The sequence below is a fragment of the Ustilaginoidea virens genome, chromosome 1, assembly GCF_000687475.1.
Source record: "Ustilaginoidea virens chromosome 1, complete sequence".
NCBI lineage: Eukaryota > Fungi > Ascomycota > Sordariomycetes > Hypocreales > Clavicipitaceae > Ustilaginoidea > Ustilaginoidea virens.
The window spans coordinates 6,977,788-6,999,209 of NC_057316.1; the positions used below are offsets into that span (position 1 = coordinate 6,977,788).

A 21,422-nucleotide genomic window follows, 5' to 3' on the forward strand; every position below is an offset into this window, starting at 1 on the left:
ATTATACCTGCATAAGAGCACAAGACAAAACAGCTCGTCACACTGTATGCCCAAAATCCGCACATTGATAGCTGCCACTGAATCGGCGACAAAGTTTCAAGTGCGCATATCTGATGACGCACCACCACAAGATAAAGTTAAGTGTATTCCCGTCACCCCCATGGGTATCGAAGGCAACAACGGCCAGGCCAGGCCAGGCCATGCCAGCGTCGACGTCGAAGTCGGTCGGAAAAGCGGCTCGATCAGGGAAAGCGGGTTTCGTTGGGCCCGGGGCGCGTGGAGGCAAAGCCCAGGGCGGCGGCCATGCCCGAAACGAATGGGCAACGCGCCGATCCGATCCGGGCCAGGGCATGTGTGCAAGGAGCGACATGACACCATCACGCTGACTTATTCGCAGGCTAGCTAACGCGGGTGGGTGGAGAGGCGAGGACGCGGGATTCGCATCGACGGTGGCTTTGAATCGGCGGTATTTATGCAGACACGGAACGAGGCGACTGCGCCGCTTTCATCTGGCTGCGTCAAGATATGAGGGAAAGGATGAGGAAGCCACACGACTGCCTCTTCTTCTTCTTCTTCTTCTTCGTCTTGCTCTTTGTGCTTTTTTTTTTGCCCTTTAAAAAAAAACAAAAAAAAAATTACTTGCAGGGCGCCCGAGCTGCATTGCATGCTATTGTAGATGGTAAGTAAGTACCTTGGATGGAAACGACTGTGCCATCCCATTCCACGTTCCATTTTACGTACCATTTTTCCTCGCCGGTCGTCTAAAAAACCAGCCGAGAGGGCTGCATCAGCAGCAGCGGCTGCAACAGCAACGGTCAAGGCCAGCCCGCCGTCCGATTCGAGACGCAGAAAAGAAGACAGCACCTGCTGTCATCGAGGATCCATGGCGGATGCGGGCGGCGCGACGCAGGATGGAGGGTTGAGGGTTGAGGGTTGAGGGTTGGCCGCTTGACCGTTTGACCCCAAACATCCGTCAGATTTCCCTCCTGGCCCCTGGGTGGCCTGGCACTGCTTCCTGCTGCTGCTTCCTGCCCGCCTTCAATCCCTGGCACCTGCCTGCCTGGCACTGCTTCCTGCTGCTGCTTCCTGCCTTCTTCAATCCCTGGCACCTGCCTGTCTGCCTGCCTGCCTGCTGCTTCCTGCCTGCCTGCCTGCCTGCCTTATCTATCCCTGTCCCAGCTCGCTCCTGGTCATCTCAAACGGACCCACCCAGCCCCGTCCCCCACGCACTGCCAGTCTGCCGCTGCCAGTGCCGCCTTGCTGCCTTAGGCGCCCCGCCTCGCAGGTACCTACCTAGGTGCTTGCATGCATGTAAACTTTGCCGAATTGCCGACCGAAACTGCCCGGACATGACTCCTGGACGGCTGGGCCGGGCTGCCACTCCGGCTAGGCTTACTTACATCCATCAATCCATCCATCCATCCATCCATCCACTGCAACCCAACCGCTCACCAAAACAGAAAGAGGACCCGTTCCCGCCGGGAGCCCGGACGGCTGCTTCTTCAAGCGGGCCGACGCCCGACCCCAGAGGCCGCAACGTCAAGTCATCAGGTCAGTCGTAGTCGTCAGTCGTCAGTCGTCAGTCATCAGTCGTCGGGACCCGGGAATCAAACTCTGAAACGGGACCGCAGTTTTCGGGGCTATGTAACATACATACATACAGTACAGTACTAAAAGCTTGCGTCGCGCGAGCCAAGCCTGCATGCACCGTACACCCCCCCCCCCCCCCCCCCCCCCCCCCCCCCCGGCGAACAAAAACGCCTCAGTCGGCGGGGGTTTGAGCTGCAGCAGCCTCTTCACGTGGGGGGTTGCAAAGCAAAGCGAAGCAGAGAAAGAGATGACGCGGGCGGAGCTTTGTCGGCCGGTTTTGCGCTGGTCAAAGCGTGGTGCCGCACGGGGGGGCGCTGGGCTCGCTGCCGGTGTGCGTGCGTACGTCCCAAGTCAAGCCGGTTCCATGGTCATGTACGTGCCTGATGTGCCCGACGTTCTTGGGTGCCATCGGCGAGGTCGAGGCTGACAAGAGGCCAGGCCGCTGGAAGGCGATGCGTGGCGTGGAGGAAAGAGAAAACGGGAACGGCATAATCTGCCGTTGCTGCACTTATACTAGGCGACGGGGGGGACCGGGGGACCGGGGGGACGGAGGGGACGGGAGGGACGGCACAGGAATCATGCCAGATTAAGGGGACGCTTGAACCCCCTTGGTGCCTCTGACCACCAAGATACGATACCCAAAAGCCAAAAGCCAACATGCCCTTGGGTTGATGGCAAATGCCCCAGTCTCTCCGCGTATTCCTTCCTGGCTGATTCCCATTCCCGCAGTGTATGCAGTCCAGTCCACTCTCGCCTACCAAAGGCAGGGGAAAAGGAGCGGGAAACAATCGCCGTCGTTCTGGCCATTCAAGGCTGGACAAGACGGGCACAACAACACCCAAAGACGTACCGCACCGCACCGCACCGCACCATCCTCTGCATCCCTTCAACGTTTGCATCAATCCCCATGCCTACAACTCACCCTCGTCGTCATCGTCATTGTCAACGTCGCTCGCCTGCTTGACCTCATCCTTCTGGGCGTCCTTGACCGAGTCCCAGAACCTCTTTCCGTTTTCTTCGTCGCCGGCAAACAAGTGGTCGACAACCATTCTCTGCGGCGTCTCGCCCATCCACTGAAACAAGGAAAAGTCTCGAAACTTGTCGGCTCTGAAAATCTCCAGCATCTCAAGCGTCTCGTTGCCGATATTCTCCACAAAGTGACCCATGTTCTTGGGCACGATACCCACGTCTCCCGGCACGTAGTCAAACGTCCTGGCGTTGCCCTGGGCGGCAAAGATGGTGACTCTGGCGCGACCCCGGATGAAGAAGGACCATTCGTCAGCCATGGGGTGCCAGTGCATCTCGCGGATGGCGCCGGGCTCGATGACGACGTGGGCCGCAGCCACCGTTTTCGATATCGGGAAGTTGGTCGAGTCGGTGATGCGGACCAGGCCGCCGGAAGTTTCTTTGGGCTTCTGGTCGAGCATCCTGTGGGTGAACCGGTAGGTCGACTTCTTGACGTATCTGCCCTTGGGTTTTTCCTCGTCAATGGATCCTGGTTCGGAGCCCTGGAAGATGTACTTTTCCCGGGCAGGCAGATGGGCGAATACTTGGGGTGCAAGCTTGAAGTTTTTGGCGATGACGGACTTGGGCGTGTGCGCTGGATTGACCCGTCAGTTCGCATCAAGCCCCGTTGAGCGATTCTCAGCTTTGCGCGCCGGCGGCGGCGGCGGCAGCGGCAGCAGCGGCAGCCAGGTAGGTGGTGACTCACCGAGCCAGTCTGTGAGAATAAAGGTAGACTCCTCTGAAAATCGCCCGTCGTCAAAGATGAGCAAAAACTCGGTGCCATTCTCTCCCAGGCCCTGCAGCGAATGAGGCACCCCGCTGGGGAAGTACCACAAATCGCCCTTTTTCAGGTCGTCGATGAAATTGCCGCCCTCGTAGTCGAGAGCGGTGACGCGAACTTGGCCCTCGAGCACAAAGGCCCATTCGGCTTCCTTGTGCCAGTGCAGCTCGCGAATAACACCCTTGTCAAGGCGCATATTGACCCCGGCAAGTTCGACGCTGGTGGGAAGCTCTCGAATGGTGGTTTCCCTCGTCCAGCCGCCCTCCTATTGCGTGCGTTTTGTCAGCAGCCACGACGGAAAAAAGACAGGGCAACGGAGAGGCCCGCAGTACGATGATGATGATGACAGCTAATTATAATACTAATAACAACTGTGATAATGGTAATGGGAAGAAAAAAAAAAAAAAAAAAGGGCGTCGGGCAGAATTGTACCTCGATTCTGACGTGCGAGTCGGTGTAGCTCCAGCGCATGTTGGGAATATTGCCATGGTCGGTGCTCGGGGGCCGGATCATGTCCGGGCTCTGGCGAGAGCGGTCGCGATTGTAGGGCCCGAGGACGGAAGCTCCGTTGCCATTGCGCCACGGGCGCGGATCGAGGTCCTTGCCGATGGGGTCGACGAAGTGGTCGCCGGAGTCGCGGTGGCCAGGCGTGTAGGGCTTGTTTCTGGCGTATCGGCCGGCAAGCTCGAGCCCTTTGGCGAGACGCTGCTGGGGGGAGTCGTGGTGAGGGAGGGCGCCGCAGAGCTCTGCGAGAGCCGCGACGAGGGGGAGCAGCTGGGCTGCAGCGGGCTTGATTCCGACCATCTTGGCCCGGCAAGGCGCGATGGGTTTTGCCAAGGGGGTCGCTGCCGCTGCCGCTGTCGCTGGTTCTGGTTCTGGTTCTGGTTGCTGCGAGGTTGGGCGCTGGACTGCTTTGCTGCTCGGGACTACTGGCAATCTCGTCGATCAATGCAGTGGTGTTGCCATGCAAAGCGTCTGGGTCTGGTCGCACGCAAGGCGTTGTTGGTGTTAGTTCGACGGGGTAAAAGGAGGGGGGGAGAAGGAAGAAGGGGGGAGGGAAAGGGGCGAGAGCTACTGGCGGGAAAATCAACGAACCATGACACCCGGGGTGGTTCTTGCTCCTTCAGAAGCGTCATGGAGGCGCCGCGCTTTTTTTAAAAGCGCCCTGAACTCGGACTGTGCCGAGATGGCGAAATACTCAAAAAGTTGCCCGGAGGCGTTTGGGGGTTGGGGGAACATGACATGACGTCTGATGCCGAGCGATTCCGCGGGAGTGCGCAGAGTGGCAAGCGCACTGTGCACTGTGGACTTGCATGGGACGGAGCTGGCGGCAGGCAGGGACTGCAGTGCAGTGCAGTCTGGTCTGGTCTGGTCTGGTGTCTGGTCTGGTGTCTGGTTCCATCAAGATGTCTTGGTCCAGAAACAGGCCATCCCCCCTCCCCAGGCAGAAAGGAACATGAAAGCAGCGAGGCGGCAGTTGGGCGCTGTTGTGCGCATGTCGCTGGCCATTCCCGAGCCAAGTCCGACGAGGACAGGACAGGACAGGACAGGACAGGACAGGACAGACAAGCTTAGCCGGTTCTTGGCATGCATCCAGACGGCGACAAGGTGCAGGTTGCAAGTTGCCGAGATTTGGCGTTTATCAACGGGGAAGCTTGGGCCATTGAATGATTGGGGTTTCCTGGCGGGGGTACGCAGTGCATGGTGCATGGTGCGTGGTGCATGGCATCATCACCACCATCACCACGTCCCGGCAGTTCCATCAGTACCGACAGCAATCACTCAGCACTCAGCAGTGTCAGCAGTGTCAGCACTGACTCAAGTCCCGCCGCCTGGCCGGCTTGATCAAAACTTGGGCAACGGGAGGTAGGTACCTGGATACATGCACTTAGCCGGGCTGTGCAGGTCTGACCGTGGCTGCCCCCCCTTTGACCCATGCTGTCTCGTCAAAGGAATCCCAGGCTGATTTACGAGATGAGATACAGAAGCCATCAAAGTCGTCGTCTTGATAATGCCTCGCACGGGCAGGACGGACTCGATGCCCCCCCCTACCCACGGCCGTCTCTGACATGTTCTGGAAACGGAATACTGTCCCGACCCGAGCTGCAAAGGACCAAAAGCCTGGGCACAGCCCCCATCCGCCGCCACGATTACCGTCGCAGTTGCACTCGTCGCAGTCGCACATTGGGGCCGGGTATCCTGGATACATACTCCGTACTGTATGCACACGTCAAGGAGCCGCCTGCCTGCTGTCCTGTCCTGCTGGCACGGGTACTGGGGGGTCAGGCCCATCTTTTGTTGGTGTGTTGGAGAATCGGGGTGCGGCTTGCTGCTGTCTCGACGCCGCCATGTCTGCCTGCCTGCTGCGTGGGGGATGACCAGCCTGGCTTTGGGGATCCTTTGTAAGTTTGTAGGATTTGGGATTCCGAAGTCTAATGCTTTGGCCCTGCTACGAGCCGCCCTGCCTGGCTTGGCCCCTGCATTGCTGCCATTGCTGCCATGTCGATTCATCGCCGTGTCGTGCGTAGATGGCGGCGTCGTACGGGCCATCTTGGCGTCCAATGTCGGGAGGCTCGGATGCTGTCCTGTCACGGTCGTCTGTCACAGTCGTTGGGGTTGCAGATGGTTTCGTCAGCCGCAGAGCAGAGTACCTAGATAGAGCCCATCAAAGTGCGTGCAGAACCAGCCAAACGGGTGTATGCCTCTTTGTACGCCAGAGCAGTTGCCTAGTCGCCTGTAGCGACGGTGAATCCAGACACGGGGCCTATTTCATCGATGCCTATTTCATCGATGCCTGTTTATAAGCCCAGGTGTGTCCGTACTTGCTGCTTGCTGGTTTGGTCCAACGCAGCCATGACATCACATCGTGCCACAAAATCCACGAGGAACAGGAAGGTGCCTGGCGCCCTGCTGCCCTGCCCCATCGTCGCCCGCACCTGCAACCAAGTCGCGACCGACTCGGCCAACCGCGACCGCGGCACCACAAAGTGCCGCTGTGCGCCAAAGGTCCTCCTGCCCGGCATGTGCTTCTCCCCCAAAGCGCCTCCCCCCCACCTCTCCCCCGGGCCACAGTACTAACGCGCCAACGAGGCCATCGTGGTTTAATACGCCCGTACACATGGGTCCGTCCACTTGCGTGGTTCGGTTTCCTCACCGACTCAGCTGCGTCCACAGCTCCTAGGCCCACCGTCTGAGTCTTATGCCCCGGCTACCGGGGCTTGCCTGCTGGCCACGTATGTAACATACGTCTCGCTGTCCTCCGCCATTCGGAGCCTGGAATCCTCTTGCGGAAAAAATTCAACCAGAAGAAAACCCCCCCCAACCAGGCTCGATATTGGCGTACCTGCTTCGTTGCGTGGACAGAGAGATTGACCAATCAAACCACCTCATCGGGCTGCCGATAGATCGAGTTTTAGATTGCCCTGCTTCCGTAACTTTTCTGTGCCGAGTGCGTCTGCGCCGTGCAACGTCAGCAATCGATACCTCCTCCCTCCCGTCAAAGAATGGCCTCGCCAGGCGACCGCGAACGACAGCCGCTGCTCGGCCACAAGCCCGCCTCGCCCTCCAAGCTGGCGCGCTGTCGGAGGCTATTAAACGCCGACGTGTCCCGCTCCCGCGCCGACCTGATCTTGCTGCTGTGCTACGTGGTCACGGGCCTGCTCGACAGCGCCTCGACCCAAGCCTGGGGCGCCTTTGTCTCCATGCAAACCGGTAACAAACGACCATCCCCCCCCCCCCCCTTTCCCCCCCCGATGACAATGCCAGACGCCCCGTACTCACGCGGACCCAGGAAACACCGTCTTCGTCGGCCTGGGCCTCGCGTCGCTCGCCTACCCGCCCACCTCCCCCCGTCTCTACAAATCCGGCACCTCGCTCCTGTCCTTTTGCGCCGGCTCCTTCGTCTTTGCCCGTTTCCACCGGTACTTCTCGCCCCAGCGTCGCTGGGTGCTGTGCGCGTCCTTTGCCGCCCAGACCGTGCTGGTCGCCGCCGCCGCCGCCATCGTGACGCTGAGGAGGCCTGTCCCGCAGGACGAGCGGGACGGGCGGGCTCTCGACTGGACCGTCGTGGTGCCGCTGGCCCTGGTGGCCTTCCAGTCGTGCGGGCAGGCCGTGACGTCGCGCGTTCTAAAGTACAACGCCCTCAACAGCGTCGTCCTGACCAGCATCTACTGCGACCTGTTCTCCGACCAGGACCTGTTCAGGGCTCGCAACGGGGACAGGAACCGCAGGGCCGCCGCGCCCGTGGCGCTGCTCGCCGGGGCCGTGGTCGGAGGCCTGTTGTCGCACGGGTCGTTTGGCATCCAAGGCGCCTTGTGGATGGCGGCCGGTCTGAAGTCGCTCATGGTGGTGGCTTGGCTGTTCTGGCCGGCCGAAGACGACGCAAGCTGCTAGCCGGCACGTCCGCTCGCACCCGCATCGTCGCCCGGGGGGGGGACGCAGCTGCCACTGTTGCAATACACGAGCGGGCAGGCCAACGTCTTTCTTTTCAGGCCGTTCGACCTTTGAAAATAAGTTATGCATCTAGGACCCAAGGCGCATGTCGTCGCAGGTAGGTCGCACCAGGCAAGGAGGGATACACGTAGCACGTAGCCCGTGGATTCCGCAACCGAGTCCCCCGCGTCTGTCCCGGGACGGTGGGTTTTATATTCAACCCCGTCAGACTAGAACCGACGAATCCGGTCGGCCGTTGGACGGAATCGTCGGGTAGAGATGGAAAAAAATTCGAATTCGACCTTGATATTGCATGTAGTCCGTTCCACCTTGTATCCGGGTATGGGGCGCAGCACCCGCCGTGTTTTGCTTTCTTTACCCACGCGGCCGTCTTTTAAGCCAAGCCGACCTCGTGAAACACCAGGGCCGGCAACACAGCGCCAACCAACCAGACGGCTGCCCCCTCTCCCAGCTGAAATGTATCTTCACACGGCGCCCACACGGCGCCCACATGGCAAAGCGGCTTCGTCACGCCGGTGCACCCTCGCCTCCCCGAAGCAGCTTCTCCCTCCACCACCGCTCCTCCTCCACCAGCCAGACCTCCGCGCTGGAGGGCTTCGCGAACGTGTGCCCCTCGCCCGCGACCTCGACGATGTCGACGTCCCTGCCGAGCGCCCTCAGCGCCGCCGCCATGACGCGAGCCTGCTCGACCGGCACGACCGTGTCGGCCTGCCCGTGCAGCAGGAGCAGCGGCGCCGTCACGGCCCCCGCGCGGTGGACCGCGCTCCGGTCGCGGTAGATTCGGCGCTTCTCGTCCGCCCCGGCCCCGGCCCCGGCCCCATCGCCCAGCACCAGGAGCTCCGTGTAGTGGCTCTCGAGCTTGTGCGTCGCCCGGCCCAGGGACTCGAGGTCGCTGATGCCGCAGACGCAGACGCCCGCGGCGAAGCTGCCCGCGTGCCTCGACAGGCACTGCAGGGCGGTGTACCCCCCCGCGCTGGCGCCCGTCACGCCGACGGCGCCGTGCTTGACGCGCCCGCGGCTGGCGAGGTGGCGCGCCGCCTCGACCACGTCGTCGGCGTCCACGACGCCCCAGCGGCCGAAGAGGGACTCGCGGCACTCGCGCCCGTGGCCCGTCGAGCCCGTGTAGTTGAGCTGCAGGAGGGCGTATCCGCGCGACGTGAAGAACTGCGTGCGCAGGTCGAGCCCGCTCCCCGCCCTGCCGGTCGGCCCGCCGTGGACGCTGACGATGAGCGGCGGCAGGTCGCTTGGCGGAGCGGCGAACCTGGCGTTGCGGGGCATCCACAGGAACCCGTGGATGTGTCGACGGCGCGTCGTCCCCGCGGACCGAATCCTCAGCGGCTCCGGGCGCGAGTAGCACAGGGCCGGGAAGTGCTCGTCCGTGGACTCGCGCACGACTTTGTTGCCGCGCGCGTCTGCCACCTTGATGACGTGCACGGCTTGATGCGAGCCGGTCCCGCTGCCGATCACCATGACCGAAGCATCGTCCAAGCGAGCCATGGCGTCGCCGCTCATGTGGCACAGCTGGTCCGGCCCGATCAGGTAGTGCCACGAACCTGTCGTGACATCTATTGCGATGAGGCGCCCAACTCCCCTGGTCACCGCCGAGGCAGCCAACACATCTTTGCTCAGGGGCACAAACGTACGGCTAAATGAGAGTCAGCCATGTAAAAGAAGAAGCACACCCAATAATATGATCGAGAGAAAGAAGAACCAAAAAAAAAGAAAAAAAAAAAAAAAAGAGGAAAAATCCCCAAAACTCACCTCCCTTCACCCAGCCCGGCTTCCCCAAACTCGGCATCATCAAGACCAGGCAGCCGGATCTCTTCTTGGGACTCGGCTCCAGGCCGCAGCCTGTAAATCTTTCGGTACGGGCCCTCCTCTTTGGCGAAGAATAGCGACCCGTCAGGACCCCATCGAGGCTCAGCTACGCTCTCGCGCTGATCCCCAGCAACAAGGCGGGCGTTCTCGACAGTCCCGTCGGCGGCCCAGTCGGCGACAAACAACCTGCCGGCCGTAAAGGGCAAATCAGGGTGGTTCCACTCCACCCACGAGACCCGGGTGCCGTCCCAACTGCACTGCGGGATGAAATAGAAATCAGCCCCCGCGGCGACCCTCTTGGCCGCGCCGGTCCGCACGTTGATGGCGACGAGGTAGTTGCGCACTCTGGACGGCTCGTCGAACGTGTGGTCCTCTTCAATGGCCAGCACCCGTGGCGCAGTGCTGCTGGAGCAGAAACTCGAGTATCTGGACGCAGGGCTTGCGAGCACGAGCGAGACGTCGCCCGTGTCGGGGTCGACAAGGCGGACCGTGTCGTCCCTGTTGGAAAAGATGATCCTGCCGTCTGGCAGAACGTCGTATTTGGAGCCCCCGTACTCGTAGACGCGGTTCTGCACGCTGTACTCGTCGGGCAAGACATCTCTCAGGCTGCCGCCACGTGTGACTTCGATGATGGTTTGTCTGCCTTGAGAGGTGCTCTCTACGAAGTAGGCCCTTCCAGTTCTGCGCTGCGAGGGATGGCCCCGGGCATGTCAGCTCGTTGCGTTTGGAGCTGCAAGAAAACGTGGGCTTGAGGGAGTAATAGTTACGCTGACTCGCGGAGACGTTAAATTTCTGGTCTTGTGGATGACGGCATCCACGGAGATGGGGGAGGGCCACGTCCCATACGGGGCGAGCTGCTTGACGGTCATTGCGGGTGTATCAGGCAGGAAGGCGTCCGAGTCTGGGCATGAATCAAGGGTTGACGGGATGATCTCTAGGTGAGAGAGCAACAGGTAGAGGCGGCCAAACGGGAACAGACAATATTGAAGGCTTGTCAGGCACGATATATCGATGTGACCCCCCGCATTCCCCCGGCTCTCGGCTCGATTTAGCTAAGTACCTACCTTATCTGAGTTGCGGGGGCTTACTTGACATTCCGTGTTGGGAAGGTCAAAAGCAGTAACCTGCTCGTTTTAATTGCGGCCAACTGGTGGTAACGGGATGACAGCTGACAGGTGACAGCTGCCCTGTCTAGGCGCAATCGGCTGCACCAGCCGTCAACACAAGTTCCTTGGCTTGGCCTTGTGATGGGATGCCGCCGTGGAGATGGAAAAAAAAAAGGAGGAAGAAAGAAAGAAAGAAAGAAAAACAAGCAAAAGAGAATAAACAAGAGAAAAAAAGAAACATCACTAAACACCGGCACGCCATCCTCACAAGACTCCGTGGCTTGTCCCTCTTCTCATTTCTCACAGTTGGCATCAACCTCAAATGTACAACGTTCGCCAGAAACTCCTATATGTGTAACCGCCGCGCCGTTCAAATAAGCAATGCATGTAAAGCACGGATCCCGTCGACAAATCATTCTTCCCTCAGCCTCCCATCTCGACAACGCAACCCCAAGAATCCCGGGCCATCAACTGTATTGTCCAAACACACGCCATTCGAACGAGACCAAACTAAAAGAGGGAGAAAAAAAGAACAGAAGAGAGAGCCAGCAGTCTCTTGTGCATATCGCCACGATAATGTCGTCTTCGATAATGGCTCCTCACAGACAGATGGCTGACAAACCAAACAACACCCATCATAAAGAGTCAACGCTGCATGCATAGCGGCTAGAGCTGCTTTGCATCCAGAGCGTCTCGCATGATTACAAACACCCCGTCTTGGTACGGTTGTTCCTCGTATTGAAGATTTACCTTTCCCTGCTTCTCTATTCCTATATCGTGCTTTGTCGCCAACGGGGCAAGAAAAGAAAAAAAATTCTTTTGACTCAAATGGCGCCATTCCCTCTCTCATCAGCGGAATTGCTGCATCGATTTCGGTGGCGTCGAGAGCAGCTCTTGTCGACTAGGAGCGCGAGTCCTCATCTATGCACCCATTGCAGGTATCTTCTTGCCCCTTTTGCCCAGTAGCGTGGCATTTTCGAGGTTCAGCTCAAAGGGACCCTTGTGCCTGTTCCTGTCTCGGACTTGTTGCCGAGCAGCAGCCGTCACTGCCGCAGAATGTTGGCCATAGCCTTTTTCGGGAGCTCGTTCGCGTTCTCGGCCTCGGGTGTGAGCTTCCTGGTCCCGAATATTGGCATGCCGCATGCTCTGCTCCAGCGCATGGGTGCTGGCAGCGGCGGGGGCGTTGAGCGCCCGGTTGGCGCCCTTGGGGTCAACTTGCATCCGGTCCTCATCTTCTTCATCCTCCTCGTTCAACCCACCCAGAGGTTTGCCCATGCCACCAGCCCTAGCTCCAATCTGAGCACGTCGCTTGCCCTCCTCTTCTTGGCGATGCACAGCGTAGCTGACGTCAAAGACTTCGCGCAGGTTGACCACCCCGGGGGATCGGAAATCATATCTCTTGGCGTCCAGGTTGCCGGCATCAAAGGCCCGCAGGGTGGCTTCAGATCTTCTCCTTTCCTGGGGTGTCGGACCCGTGCCTTGTATCCAAGGGTGAGCCAAAAACTCTCGAATGGTATATCTCTTCTCCGGGTCCACAGTCAGGAGATGAGTGATGAGTTCTTTTGCCGACTGGGAAATGTCGTCCCACCACGGGGACAGGAACGTGTATTGTCCCCGTGCCACCTTCTCGGTGAGCACTTCTATGCTTTCGTCATAGAACGGGGGAAAGCCGCACAGCAGCGTGTACAAGACGCAACCCAGGGCCCACATATCGACGGATTTGGAGTATCGTTCATCCTTGACAATCTCGGGGGCCGTGTAACCCACAGTGCCACAAGGCGTCATCGTGGAGCTTTCCCAAACAATCTTTGATAAGCCAAAGTCGGCAATCTTGATCTCGCCGATGCCACCTGCACCAAGTCCCGGAATGAATTCGCCTTCATCTACCTTGTTCTCATCGCCGGGTTGCCTTGGTTTAGGAACTTTTGAAGGAATAAAGGGGATGGGGTAAAACAGGATGTTTTCAGGCTTGATGTCGCTAAGGTGCGCGTCAGCTTCCGGTCCATCATAAGAGTATAACAGCCGTGAATCTCAACCACCAGAGATGCTCACCGATGAACGACACCCTTCTCCTCGTGCAGATATTCCAGGGCTCTGGCCACCCGAATGATGACGTGGCGTGATAACTCCTCGCTAAAGTACGTCAAGCGGACAATTTGGTGGAACAGCTCACCACCTGGAGCCAGTTCCAGAACAATGTAATAGTACTGCTTGGATTCCGAGAAGTCAATGAGTTTGGTGATGTTGGGGTGGTCGAGCTGGCGCATAATCTGCACCTCTTTCAAGATGTTCGATCGCTAACGGGAAGAGAAAAAAGAAAAGGTTAGCATCCAGGCCAAGGATGTCTATTCGTTTCAAGTGTTGTGCTGGGCTATCCACACGGAGCCAACCAAGACAGGAAGTAACGAAAAGAAAGGTTGTTTTTCTCGCACCTCTGCTGCTTTCGGAGCCTTTTTGAAATCCGGATGTAAATGCTTATCTCCCTATCCGGGGCAGTGCCCAACAGTTGGTAACCAGTCGATCGATCGTAAAACGCGTAGCGGGCTCGCGCAAAGGAAAGCAGTGGCGGAAGTAAGGAGGGGGGGGGTTTTTTTTTTTTTTTTGGGAAGATGAATCACACGCAGCGAGACAAGAAGGAAAGCAGGTGATGGAATTGGGCGGAAGAAGAGAAACGAGCGACGTATATCCGCGCACATCATAATGATAATGGCACTTACTTGCAGGCTGTTCATTTCGTATTTGCGAACGACCTTGATGGCAACTTCGCCAGCAACGCCTAGCAAATCACGAGCGCGATAAACGTTGCTAAACGCACCATCGCCCATCTTTTCAATCAACTCCCATCGTTCCAGGCCGGGATAGCGAGGGAACTTGGTCCTGCTTGCATTTTCCTCTGCAACTAACATGGCGAGGCTGGCGTCATCGACGCGTTTCTTGGATGTGCCTCTGGAATTTCCGTCCACATCCTGCGCAGGTTCGACTCGATGGGCAGCAGCGATGCCAGCTTGAGCGGCGCGATTTTGGGCATCCCCTGGTGCCTCTGAATAAGCCTCCAAGGGCTCTTTATGAGGGATATGATGATGAAGAGCTGGGTCAGAGATGTTTAATTTTCTTTCTTGGTTGACGGCTGGTGGCGCGGGAGGCGCTGGTATATCATCCTTGCGGGGTGTATCGTCGTTTATATTGACGGTGCGCGCTTGTTTACCTAACGGCAAAAGGAAGGTCAAAATCAGTACATCTGAAGCGATTGAGAGGATGCGCGAATAGACAGTAGCCATCCAGGGCAGAGGGGGAGGGGGGGGGGGGGGGGGGGGGGGCACAGCTAGACGTGAATGACAGAATGGCCGAGCGGGGGTGCCGTCATGAATTTAGACTGCAGAATGTATAAACGGTGGGATACATGTGACAGACACACATACCATGGCGGATGAAATTTTTGAGCTGCTGGATTGTCGACATGGCTGCTGTGACCAGGAGCGCTGACCAGCGGCTCGGAAGTGTTGCTTGTTGAATTTCCGGCCGAAAGACAATGTCTACAAAATCCAAACCAGGTCCAAAGGCAGTGCGCCGAGACAACAGCAAAAAAGTAAAAGAGAAGACGCGGAGGGCTGGCGGCACTCGGGAGTTTGGAACAAAAAAAAAAAAGTAGCGCTGTGATTTCTGGTTTGTACAGCGGCGGAAATGATGCGGGAGGAGAGGGGGTGGGTGTTTTATGGCGAGGAGACGGGAAGTGCGAGATGCAGAATCGTCAGGCCCGAAACCCGTCTATCTCGGTTTGACTTTTGACAGGACAGGATATAAAACCCAATCATCCAAGTTGAAAGAGGAAGCAAGAGCGGGGTGGATGGCGACGACGCTGTTGCTGGACAGTCGAACAGGGCAGCGGGGAAGACAGTATGTCCGGTCTGACAGGGCAGATTTGACGACAGAATAGAGGCGAGGGTGAAGGCGAAGGCGAGGAAAATACGGGTGAGGGCGAGTCTGGAACGGTGGATTCCAAAACGTAGAAGGGGGATGAGGTGGGCTAGTGTTTGCTTACGAGGGGCAGCGCTCGTGGCGTGGGAAAGTGATGAATAGGGAAGGGAAGCAGACTGGAAGAAAGAAAAAGTCAAGTCTGGTCTGGGCTCTGGACTCTGGGCTCTGGACTCTGGACTCTGGACTCTGGACTCTGGACTCTGGACAGAGAAGGCTTGACTTGACGGAGCTTGACGGAGCTTGACGGAGAGCGACGGAGAGCCCAGCCTGAAACTTTTTCCTGTCTGCAGTCGCGTGCTGCGTGCCCGGTGCTGCGGGCTGCGTGGGCTGCGTGGGCTGCGTATGCGTATGCGGGCTTCGTGGGCTTCGTGGGCTTTGGCTTGCCGCTGTGTGCCCTGCCCGGGACGACAAAACCGGGTTTATCAATGGAGGGGAGCGCCTTCCCTCTGCCCTGGGCCTGGTTTTCCTGTTCTCGGCGCTCTCGCACGCAGACCTTGCGCGCTAGCGATAGCGATATGACGCGGTGGGGGCGTCTGCACCTGGGCTTTTTGAAACAATGAGGTCACCTTTTTTATTCTCTCTTTTTTTTTTTTTTTTTTTTTTTTTTTTTTTTTTTTTAATATATATCTTTCTTCGCAGATGGTCGAAGGGGGGGGGAGGGGAGGGGAGGGGGGGGGACCTGGACAAGCAAGCGAACCAGGCGAACCAGGCGGACGGGGCGAACCAAGCAGAGGAATGGAACGTCCCTGATATCAGATGTTAAGCCCCGGCGGCCGGAGAAGATGCATGGCCTGTGGAATGGCCCGCTGCGCGAATTGATGACGAGGCAGTTGACAAGAGACCGACCGACTGGAGCCGTCATGCACGGCGGGGCAAATGACGAACGGTGGTGGCAGCAGCCAAGCGAGGCCTGCTGGGCCACCCCCCACCCGACTGGAATTGATCTCAGCAGCGGAGCGGGCGCATTTGACTATTATGTCTATTATGTGCGCTGCACGCCTCCCCGTGAGCCCTCTGAAAGGTTTTTCCCAAAAAAAAAAAACATTAAAACATTATCCATCCAGCATTGATGAACCCCTCAGATTGTCATTGGCGAGGTTGATCGAAACCCCCCCCCCCAGCGCGCGCGGGGCGGGATGACGGAGGGTAACCAAGTACCCATGTACCACGTACAGTAGCGAACCGGGGTCCTCCCTTGCTTTCGCGCAATCTGCCATCGGCACGAGCTATTTTGCTGGCGTGCGGTGCGGTGCTTGGCCTTGGCCTGCCGATGATGACACGCGCTGGGCGGGTTTGGTCGGTCGGTCGCAAGCATTGACCAAGTCCCGAGTCCCTAGGTTGCGTTGACAGCAGCAGCGAGTACTAGACGTTATGGAGCAATCACGCACACAAGGTGCCGGGCATTGCATTGTCCCCGTCGTGCCTGCCCTCATTGGCCAGCACCCGGAGAGCAACCCGCGCAAGAAGTCTCTGGCGCGGCCGGGAACACGATGGGCCTGGCTTGAGGACGAGTCAATGAGACCAGACACAGACACCCGAGAAAGGCCTAGGTGGCGCCCCCTCACGTATTGACGGCTTTTTTTTTTCTCTGGTCCGGCTGTTGGTCAATGGTGACGCTGCCACGTTGGTGGCCTGCACGGGCACACCAGACGGCATTGGCGTTATTCATTCCATCAGCAGCGACGTAATGGCAACGGGGGCACACGGCTTTGGTCCCCTGGGGCTATGATATCATGTCAGCCCACGGCGACCGCTGTCTTGCGCTGTCCAGGGCGGCTTCTGGCTGGCCCTGATTTTCAATGTTTTTTTTTTTTTTTTTTTTTGGTCACCCTAGGGCCTTTGCTTCTTTCTCTTTTTTTTTTTTTTCCGTTTTTTTCCTTTCCTAATCTTCCCCTGCGTATCGTGAGAGCCGGCAGGGAGAAGAGGCGGGAAAAAAAAAAAAAAAAAAAAAAAAGTGGTAAGCAAGCGAGAAAGCTCAAGTTCGGAGGAAGGAAAATTCCTTCCTACTCCGTACGTCCGGACGTACGTCTGCCCATGACGGCCGGACATACGTCATGGGCCAATCGGCTCAGTGGCTCCCAGCTGACGCCGCCAATCACGCACGGGTTACGACCGGCCCCTTGCGCCCACGCTTGGCTGGGTGCCTGCCTCTGTCCTGTCTTGCCGCGACCGATGCCAAGCCCTGAGCAGATTAAATCAAATCCACCAGCCGAGTCAACGTTCCCAAGGCCCAGGTCGACGTGTTTACTATCTTCACGGCACAGGACCTCGTCACCTCGGCCCCCTTCACCTTGATCCCGCCTCGATAAAACACTCCATGCGGAAAACCCACGCACGCCCGCCCGCCCGCCCTGTCCTGAGACACTTTGCATCGGCACCTTGCGGGTCCTGCAAGGCTCGAAAACGTCAATGGACAGTGCAAGATTGTAAACATAAAACACATGATGACCTTGGTCACCCTTTTTTTTTTGGGGGGGGGGGGGAGGGGCTCTTTTTTTTTTTTTTTGGTTCCTCTGCAGCCGTTGCTCGGATCGCTTAGCTTGCCAAACATGGACCCAGTCCCTTGTACCTCTGCACTCTGCACTCTGCAGCGCAAGTGGTGTGTACTGGTAACGGACCACAGACGGATGTTGCAGTAAATTCAAGCCCGGATTATCCTCCGCCAACGCCGCCAATCAAAGCGTGACTTGCCCGCTCCCTTTCCCACATCAGATGGCCCCTCTCGAGACCTTGTCGTCATCCTCAGCTCCGGCCGCCCAGGGGGATGTGTTTCTCTACCAAGTCTACTCATTGGGACCAGACCAGACCCCTACTGCACGAACCCAGGGCCAACTGCATCTTTGCTTGCAATCATCATTGCGCAGCCCTGCTTGAATCCCAGCGCCATGTGCACAAGAAGAAGGGGGCACGGGGTGAAAATTCCGCTCAAGGGCCCTTTACCCAAGCCCATCTGCGCGCTTGTTTGTGCAGTAGACACAACTACTCCGCAGCAAGCAGTAACTTGACGCATCGAACAAACCCCAGGCCCAGGCAGGTCGGGAATCTGGACAACCCCGAGGCCAGATATCTGCGTGACCGGGTCTAACAATAAAACACACCCTGCCTCCTAAAAGTAAAGAATATCTTGTTTACTGCCTAGTTTGATCTAGTTCCTCACATCATCACTATAAGTTGTGTACATGATATGATGATGGCAGGCTTTGTCCATCGCCCAAGGGGCAACACCGTAAATACAGGGTATGCTCCTGCTCGCGCGGAAAACAAAGTTCGTGACGCGCGATCCTTGCTCTCGTGACGCCCGTCGCAGCGCCGCCCACAAGGCTACAGCCATCACATCACGGCATCAAGGGGCGACGGATGCTTTTCAAAGGTCCAGGATCTTGAACCCGAGATACTCGGGTAATCAGTTGCTGGTCGTCTCCACGAGGTCAGCGATCAAACCTTGCACACCAAGACACGGCAACACGGGTCGATGACGCATGTTCCGTCCGCCAGTGTTTTTCTGACTGCGTTGCCCAGCTGGAACCCTCTGCTTTGCAGAAAGCTGCTGACGAACAGCCAGGCTACACAGGCTCGACCATCCTACGGCTGTCATCACAGCGCTGTCGCGTAGCAAGTCCAGAAATGAGGCTGAAGGCGGGTGCCATAAGATCCTGGTCGCTGGTCCCCCCTTGCGCCCTCGCAAACGTAGGCTGGTACGCACCAGGCATAACTGATTTACATTTACCGGGAGCATTCGGCGGCAACGGCGGCTCCAGACTCCAGAGCCCAGGCCAGGCCAGGCCCCAAGCAAACCCCTGACAAGCCAACGGCGCGCCGTCGTGCCCCGTCCGCCGCTGATGTCATGCAAACGGGCGGCTGGCCAAGAACGAAATACTGACAAGCCAGCGAACTGCCTCCGTCCGCTGCTTCGTTTCGGCAACGTCTACGTTGCGCACGAGATGATGCATGCCGCCAGATGTCTGGCTTGCCATTGCCGTGGGTGGCTGCGCAAATCGTGAGCCATCCATCACCTTCACCACAAGCCCCCCCGTGACGCTGTGATGCTTTTCCCCCCCCAGCTCTGACCTGATTGTTTTTCGAGGTGTCTGACGGCAAACGAGTGTTGGTCGGTACGTTTGACGACGGATCGATTCCCATGTTTCTGCTGTTGCCATTCCCTGGTCGGGGTTGCGTGGCAATAAATCTGGACATGGGCCAGGCGCCAGACAAGTCGCCATGCCGGGATGCATCTCGCCGTTGGCGCAAGAACCAGGTGCTTTGAAATGTATGTACGGGGTATGTGCATGTGGTTCGGGAGTCGCGACCTGGGTCTGGTCTGCTGGGGCGGGGTTGTGGGGGCCGCGACGCTAGGCGCTAGATGCACGCCCTGCGGAGTAACTGCGGTACGGTGCAGGTTACATACGATTCGCTCCTTCCCCGACTCCCGTTGAACTCGACTGTCTTGCTGCCTCCAGTCCGTTTGCTGACGGCAAACATCACCCAACGGTCCCTAAAGACGGCGATGGCGATGGCGATGGCGACGGGCGACAGCGGCGGCATGATCAAGGGACTGATGTGATCTGGCCTGGCGTGCGACGCGCGCGGGCAACTGGCAGCTCCTCCTTCAGATCCACCATCGACGTGGATGCAGCCAAACGCAGCCAAACCGCAGCCAAACAAACTCACGATGCCCGCAGACTCGCCGCTCTGGTACTGCCCCTTGCCAGAGATGCCTTGGACATTGACATTGATGTAAAAACCCACCCACGACACAGGGCGGCAGCAGCGAGAGCCCAGTACCACGACGTTGCGGCATCAAGTCGTGTGTTGACGCGCGTCAGTCTCGGCGAGCAGCCGAGCAAAGTGAGCTTGAGCTGTCCACGCATCATGGCCTTCAACTGAACAGCTGCAGCGGCGGCAGCAGAAACAGAAGCGGCAGCGGCGACAGCAACGACAGCAACGACAGCAGCGACAGCAGCAACAGCAGCAACAGCAGCAACAGCAGCAACAGCAGCAACAGCAGCAACAGCAGCAACAGCAGCAACGACAGCAACGACAGCAGCGACAGCAGCAACAGCAGCAACAGCAGCAACAGCAGCGACAGCAGCAACAGCAGCGACAGCAGCAACAGCAGCGACAGCAGCAACAGCAGCAACAGCAGCAGCCAGCTCAAAGTCATCCCACGCAGTCCGCCAGTCCCTCGACCCCCGTCTCCCACATCTATCCAACGGAGCCACCCCAAGGCAATCAACGTCTCTGTCGAATCCGACCCCCGATTCGGCCCGGCAGAACCGATGCCAGAGGGTGGTGCATCATTCATCGGAACCACTCTAGCCGCGACAAGGAGGCCGGTCTCTGACCCGTCCGCCACTGGGGCAGACGCTCCTCATCGCGTCGTCATTATGCGCTTCATCGTGAGGCTATCGTTTGTGGAGCTGCCGCAGGGCACCCAAGTCCAGGTCGTACAGGCTCTGCCGTTCAGCGCTCTTCATGAGCGAGGCGCAACTTCCCCGGGGCACGGGCACGGCGTGGCGAGGCCGTATGATCCAGCGCTTTCCCGCAGGAGCAAGAGGAGCGCTTCTCGCGGGGGAGTCTCCCTGGCACTGCCACCGCCATCATGCATGCACGCTCTGCACTGCTCCCCGTGTCCTTGGATAAACCCGGGCCGGAAACCCGATGCCGTTTTGCATCGCTACTGAACGGAGATCGTAAGGGCCTCCTCCTCATGGAATGCCTGGGCGACTCTCGGATGCGCAATCTCGTGCTTCTAATCCCGGAAAGGGGCATGGCTCGACCTTTGAGCGCTGGGGAGGATCAGAGCGCATGCTGGCTGTTACTCGAGCGAGAAAATCCCGGTCGGTGGTTTCGACATTTGCACGCTCGCCTTTGGTCGTAGTCTCGGGAAACCCCTTTGGGGCAGAGGTGCGAAGCGCAAGTCGGCGTCGAAAACCGCGCGTTCCAACCACTACCATGTGCGTGACTCTTGGTTCTGGAAAGACCTTTATATACCGCAGTCTCTGGTCCTCCGTGAGGCAGCTACGGAAAGCATCGCCACCCTCTTTGACGTAAGCGGTTGCTCGTGGTGCACATGCAACGCCTCCCTTCGCCGGCTTCTGCGCCTTCTCAACTAGGCATCGTATACTGTACATAGACTGATGCCCTAAAAAGAAGCGGCAGTCGGAATCCTCGCGCGGGGTCGTGCTCAGAACCGTGTCACATGGGCTCACACGACGGTGTCGCTGGGAGACCGCAGCCTGTTCCAGGGCAGGAGAAGAGCCGGCTCTGACACGACTGTCCATCGATGGGTTCACGAGTTGAGCATTCTGATTTGGTCGGACGAGCATCGTCGAGGGGCGCGGCAAGAAAGCCGATTCCATCCAACGCCTCCGGACGGACCTGCTCAAACAGGGATGCGGGTGTGCCCTCGAACCGGCTCATCGCCAACGTACGCAGCAACCTGGACGAGCGGGGGCCATGGTCTCAAGTGGTGGCTAGCAGTTGAAGAGACGTAATTTGCAAGCAGGTGGACACTCCGTTGCCCTGCCCGCGGTACATGGAAGGCTTGGTCGTGCAAGCATATCTTTTCAGGGGACATCATTCCATACAACCAATTACTACATCAGCCTCGGGCGCCAGATTATAACAAATAACGAGCACCCTGCTTTTGCGCCCTTTTACCCATGAATGCACTTGGCCCCTTCCCCATCATGGTC

The 21,422-nt window shown here is 58.3% G+C and overlaps 6 protein-coding genes across 6 annotated transcripts; 2 read left to right on the top strand and 4 right to left on the bottom strand.

The window, feature by feature from the left end:
- Positions 1-2,501: 2,501 nt before the first annotated feature.
- UV8b_01650 (uncharacterized protein) lies at positions 2,502-4,180 on the bottom strand (the record flags this gene model as incomplete). The annotated part of the gene is made up of 3 exons (XM_043139148.1): positions 2,502-3,190; positions 3,302-3,641; positions 3,809-4,180. The coding sequence occupies 3 exons, from the start codon at positions 4,178-4,180 to the stop codon at positions 2,502-2,504; spliced, it is 1,401 nt and encodes a 466-aa protein (XP_042995082.1).
- A 2,699-nt stretch (positions 4,181-6,879) lies between these two features.
- On the top strand, positions 6,880-7,768 carry UV8b_01651 (uncharacterized protein; the record flags this gene model as incomplete). Its single annotated transcript, XM_043139149.1, has 2 exons — positions 6,880-7,087; positions 7,167-7,768. 2 exons carry the CDS (start codon positions 6,880-6,882, stop codon positions 7,766-7,768), a joined length of 810 nt encoding a protein of 269 aa, XP_042995083.1.
- Positions 7,769-8,335: 567 nt separating this feature from the next.
- On the bottom strand, positions 8,336-10,515 carry UV8b_01652 (uncharacterized protein; the record flags this gene model as incomplete). The annotated part of the gene is made up of 3 exons (XM_043139150.1): positions 8,336-9,473; positions 9,590-10,332; positions 10,414-10,515. The coding sequence occupies 3 exons, from the start codon at positions 10,513-10,515 to the stop codon at positions 8,336-8,338; spliced, it is 1,983 nt and encodes a 660-aa protein (XP_042995084.1).
- A 1,158-nt stretch (positions 10,516-11,673) lies between these two features.
- Positions 11,674-14,211, bottom strand: UV8b_01653 (uncharacterized protein; the record flags this gene model as incomplete). Its single annotated transcript, XM_043139151.1, has 6 exons — positions 11,674-12,392; positions 12,603-12,730; positions 12,805-13,049; positions 13,185-13,235; positions 13,470-13,957; positions 14,172-14,211. The coding sequence occupies 6 exons, from the start codon at positions 14,209-14,211 to the stop codon at positions 11,674-11,676; spliced, it is 1,671 nt and encodes a 556-aa protein (XP_042995085.1).
- A 3,919-nt stretch (positions 14,212-18,130) lies between these two features.
- On the bottom strand, positions 18,131-18,867 carry UV8b_01654 (uncharacterized protein; the record flags this gene model as incomplete). The annotated part of the gene is made up of 2 exons (XM_043139152.1): positions 18,131-18,419; positions 18,455-18,867. The coding sequence occupies 2 exons, from the start codon at positions 18,865-18,867 to the stop codon at positions 18,131-18,133; spliced, it is 702 nt and encodes a 233-aa protein (XP_042995086.1).
- Positions 18,868-18,945: 78 nt separating this feature from the next.
- On the top strand, positions 18,946-21,221 carry UV8b_01655 (uncharacterized protein; the record flags this gene model as incomplete). The annotated part of the gene is made up of 5 exons (XM_043139153.1): positions 18,946-18,994; positions 19,226-19,461; positions 19,551-20,171; positions 20,273-20,564; positions 20,878-21,221. 5 exons carry the CDS (start codon positions 18,946-18,948, stop codon positions 21,219-21,221), a joined length of 1,542 nt encoding a protein of 513 aa, XP_042995087.1.
- Positions 21,222-21,422: the final 201 nt, after the last annotated feature.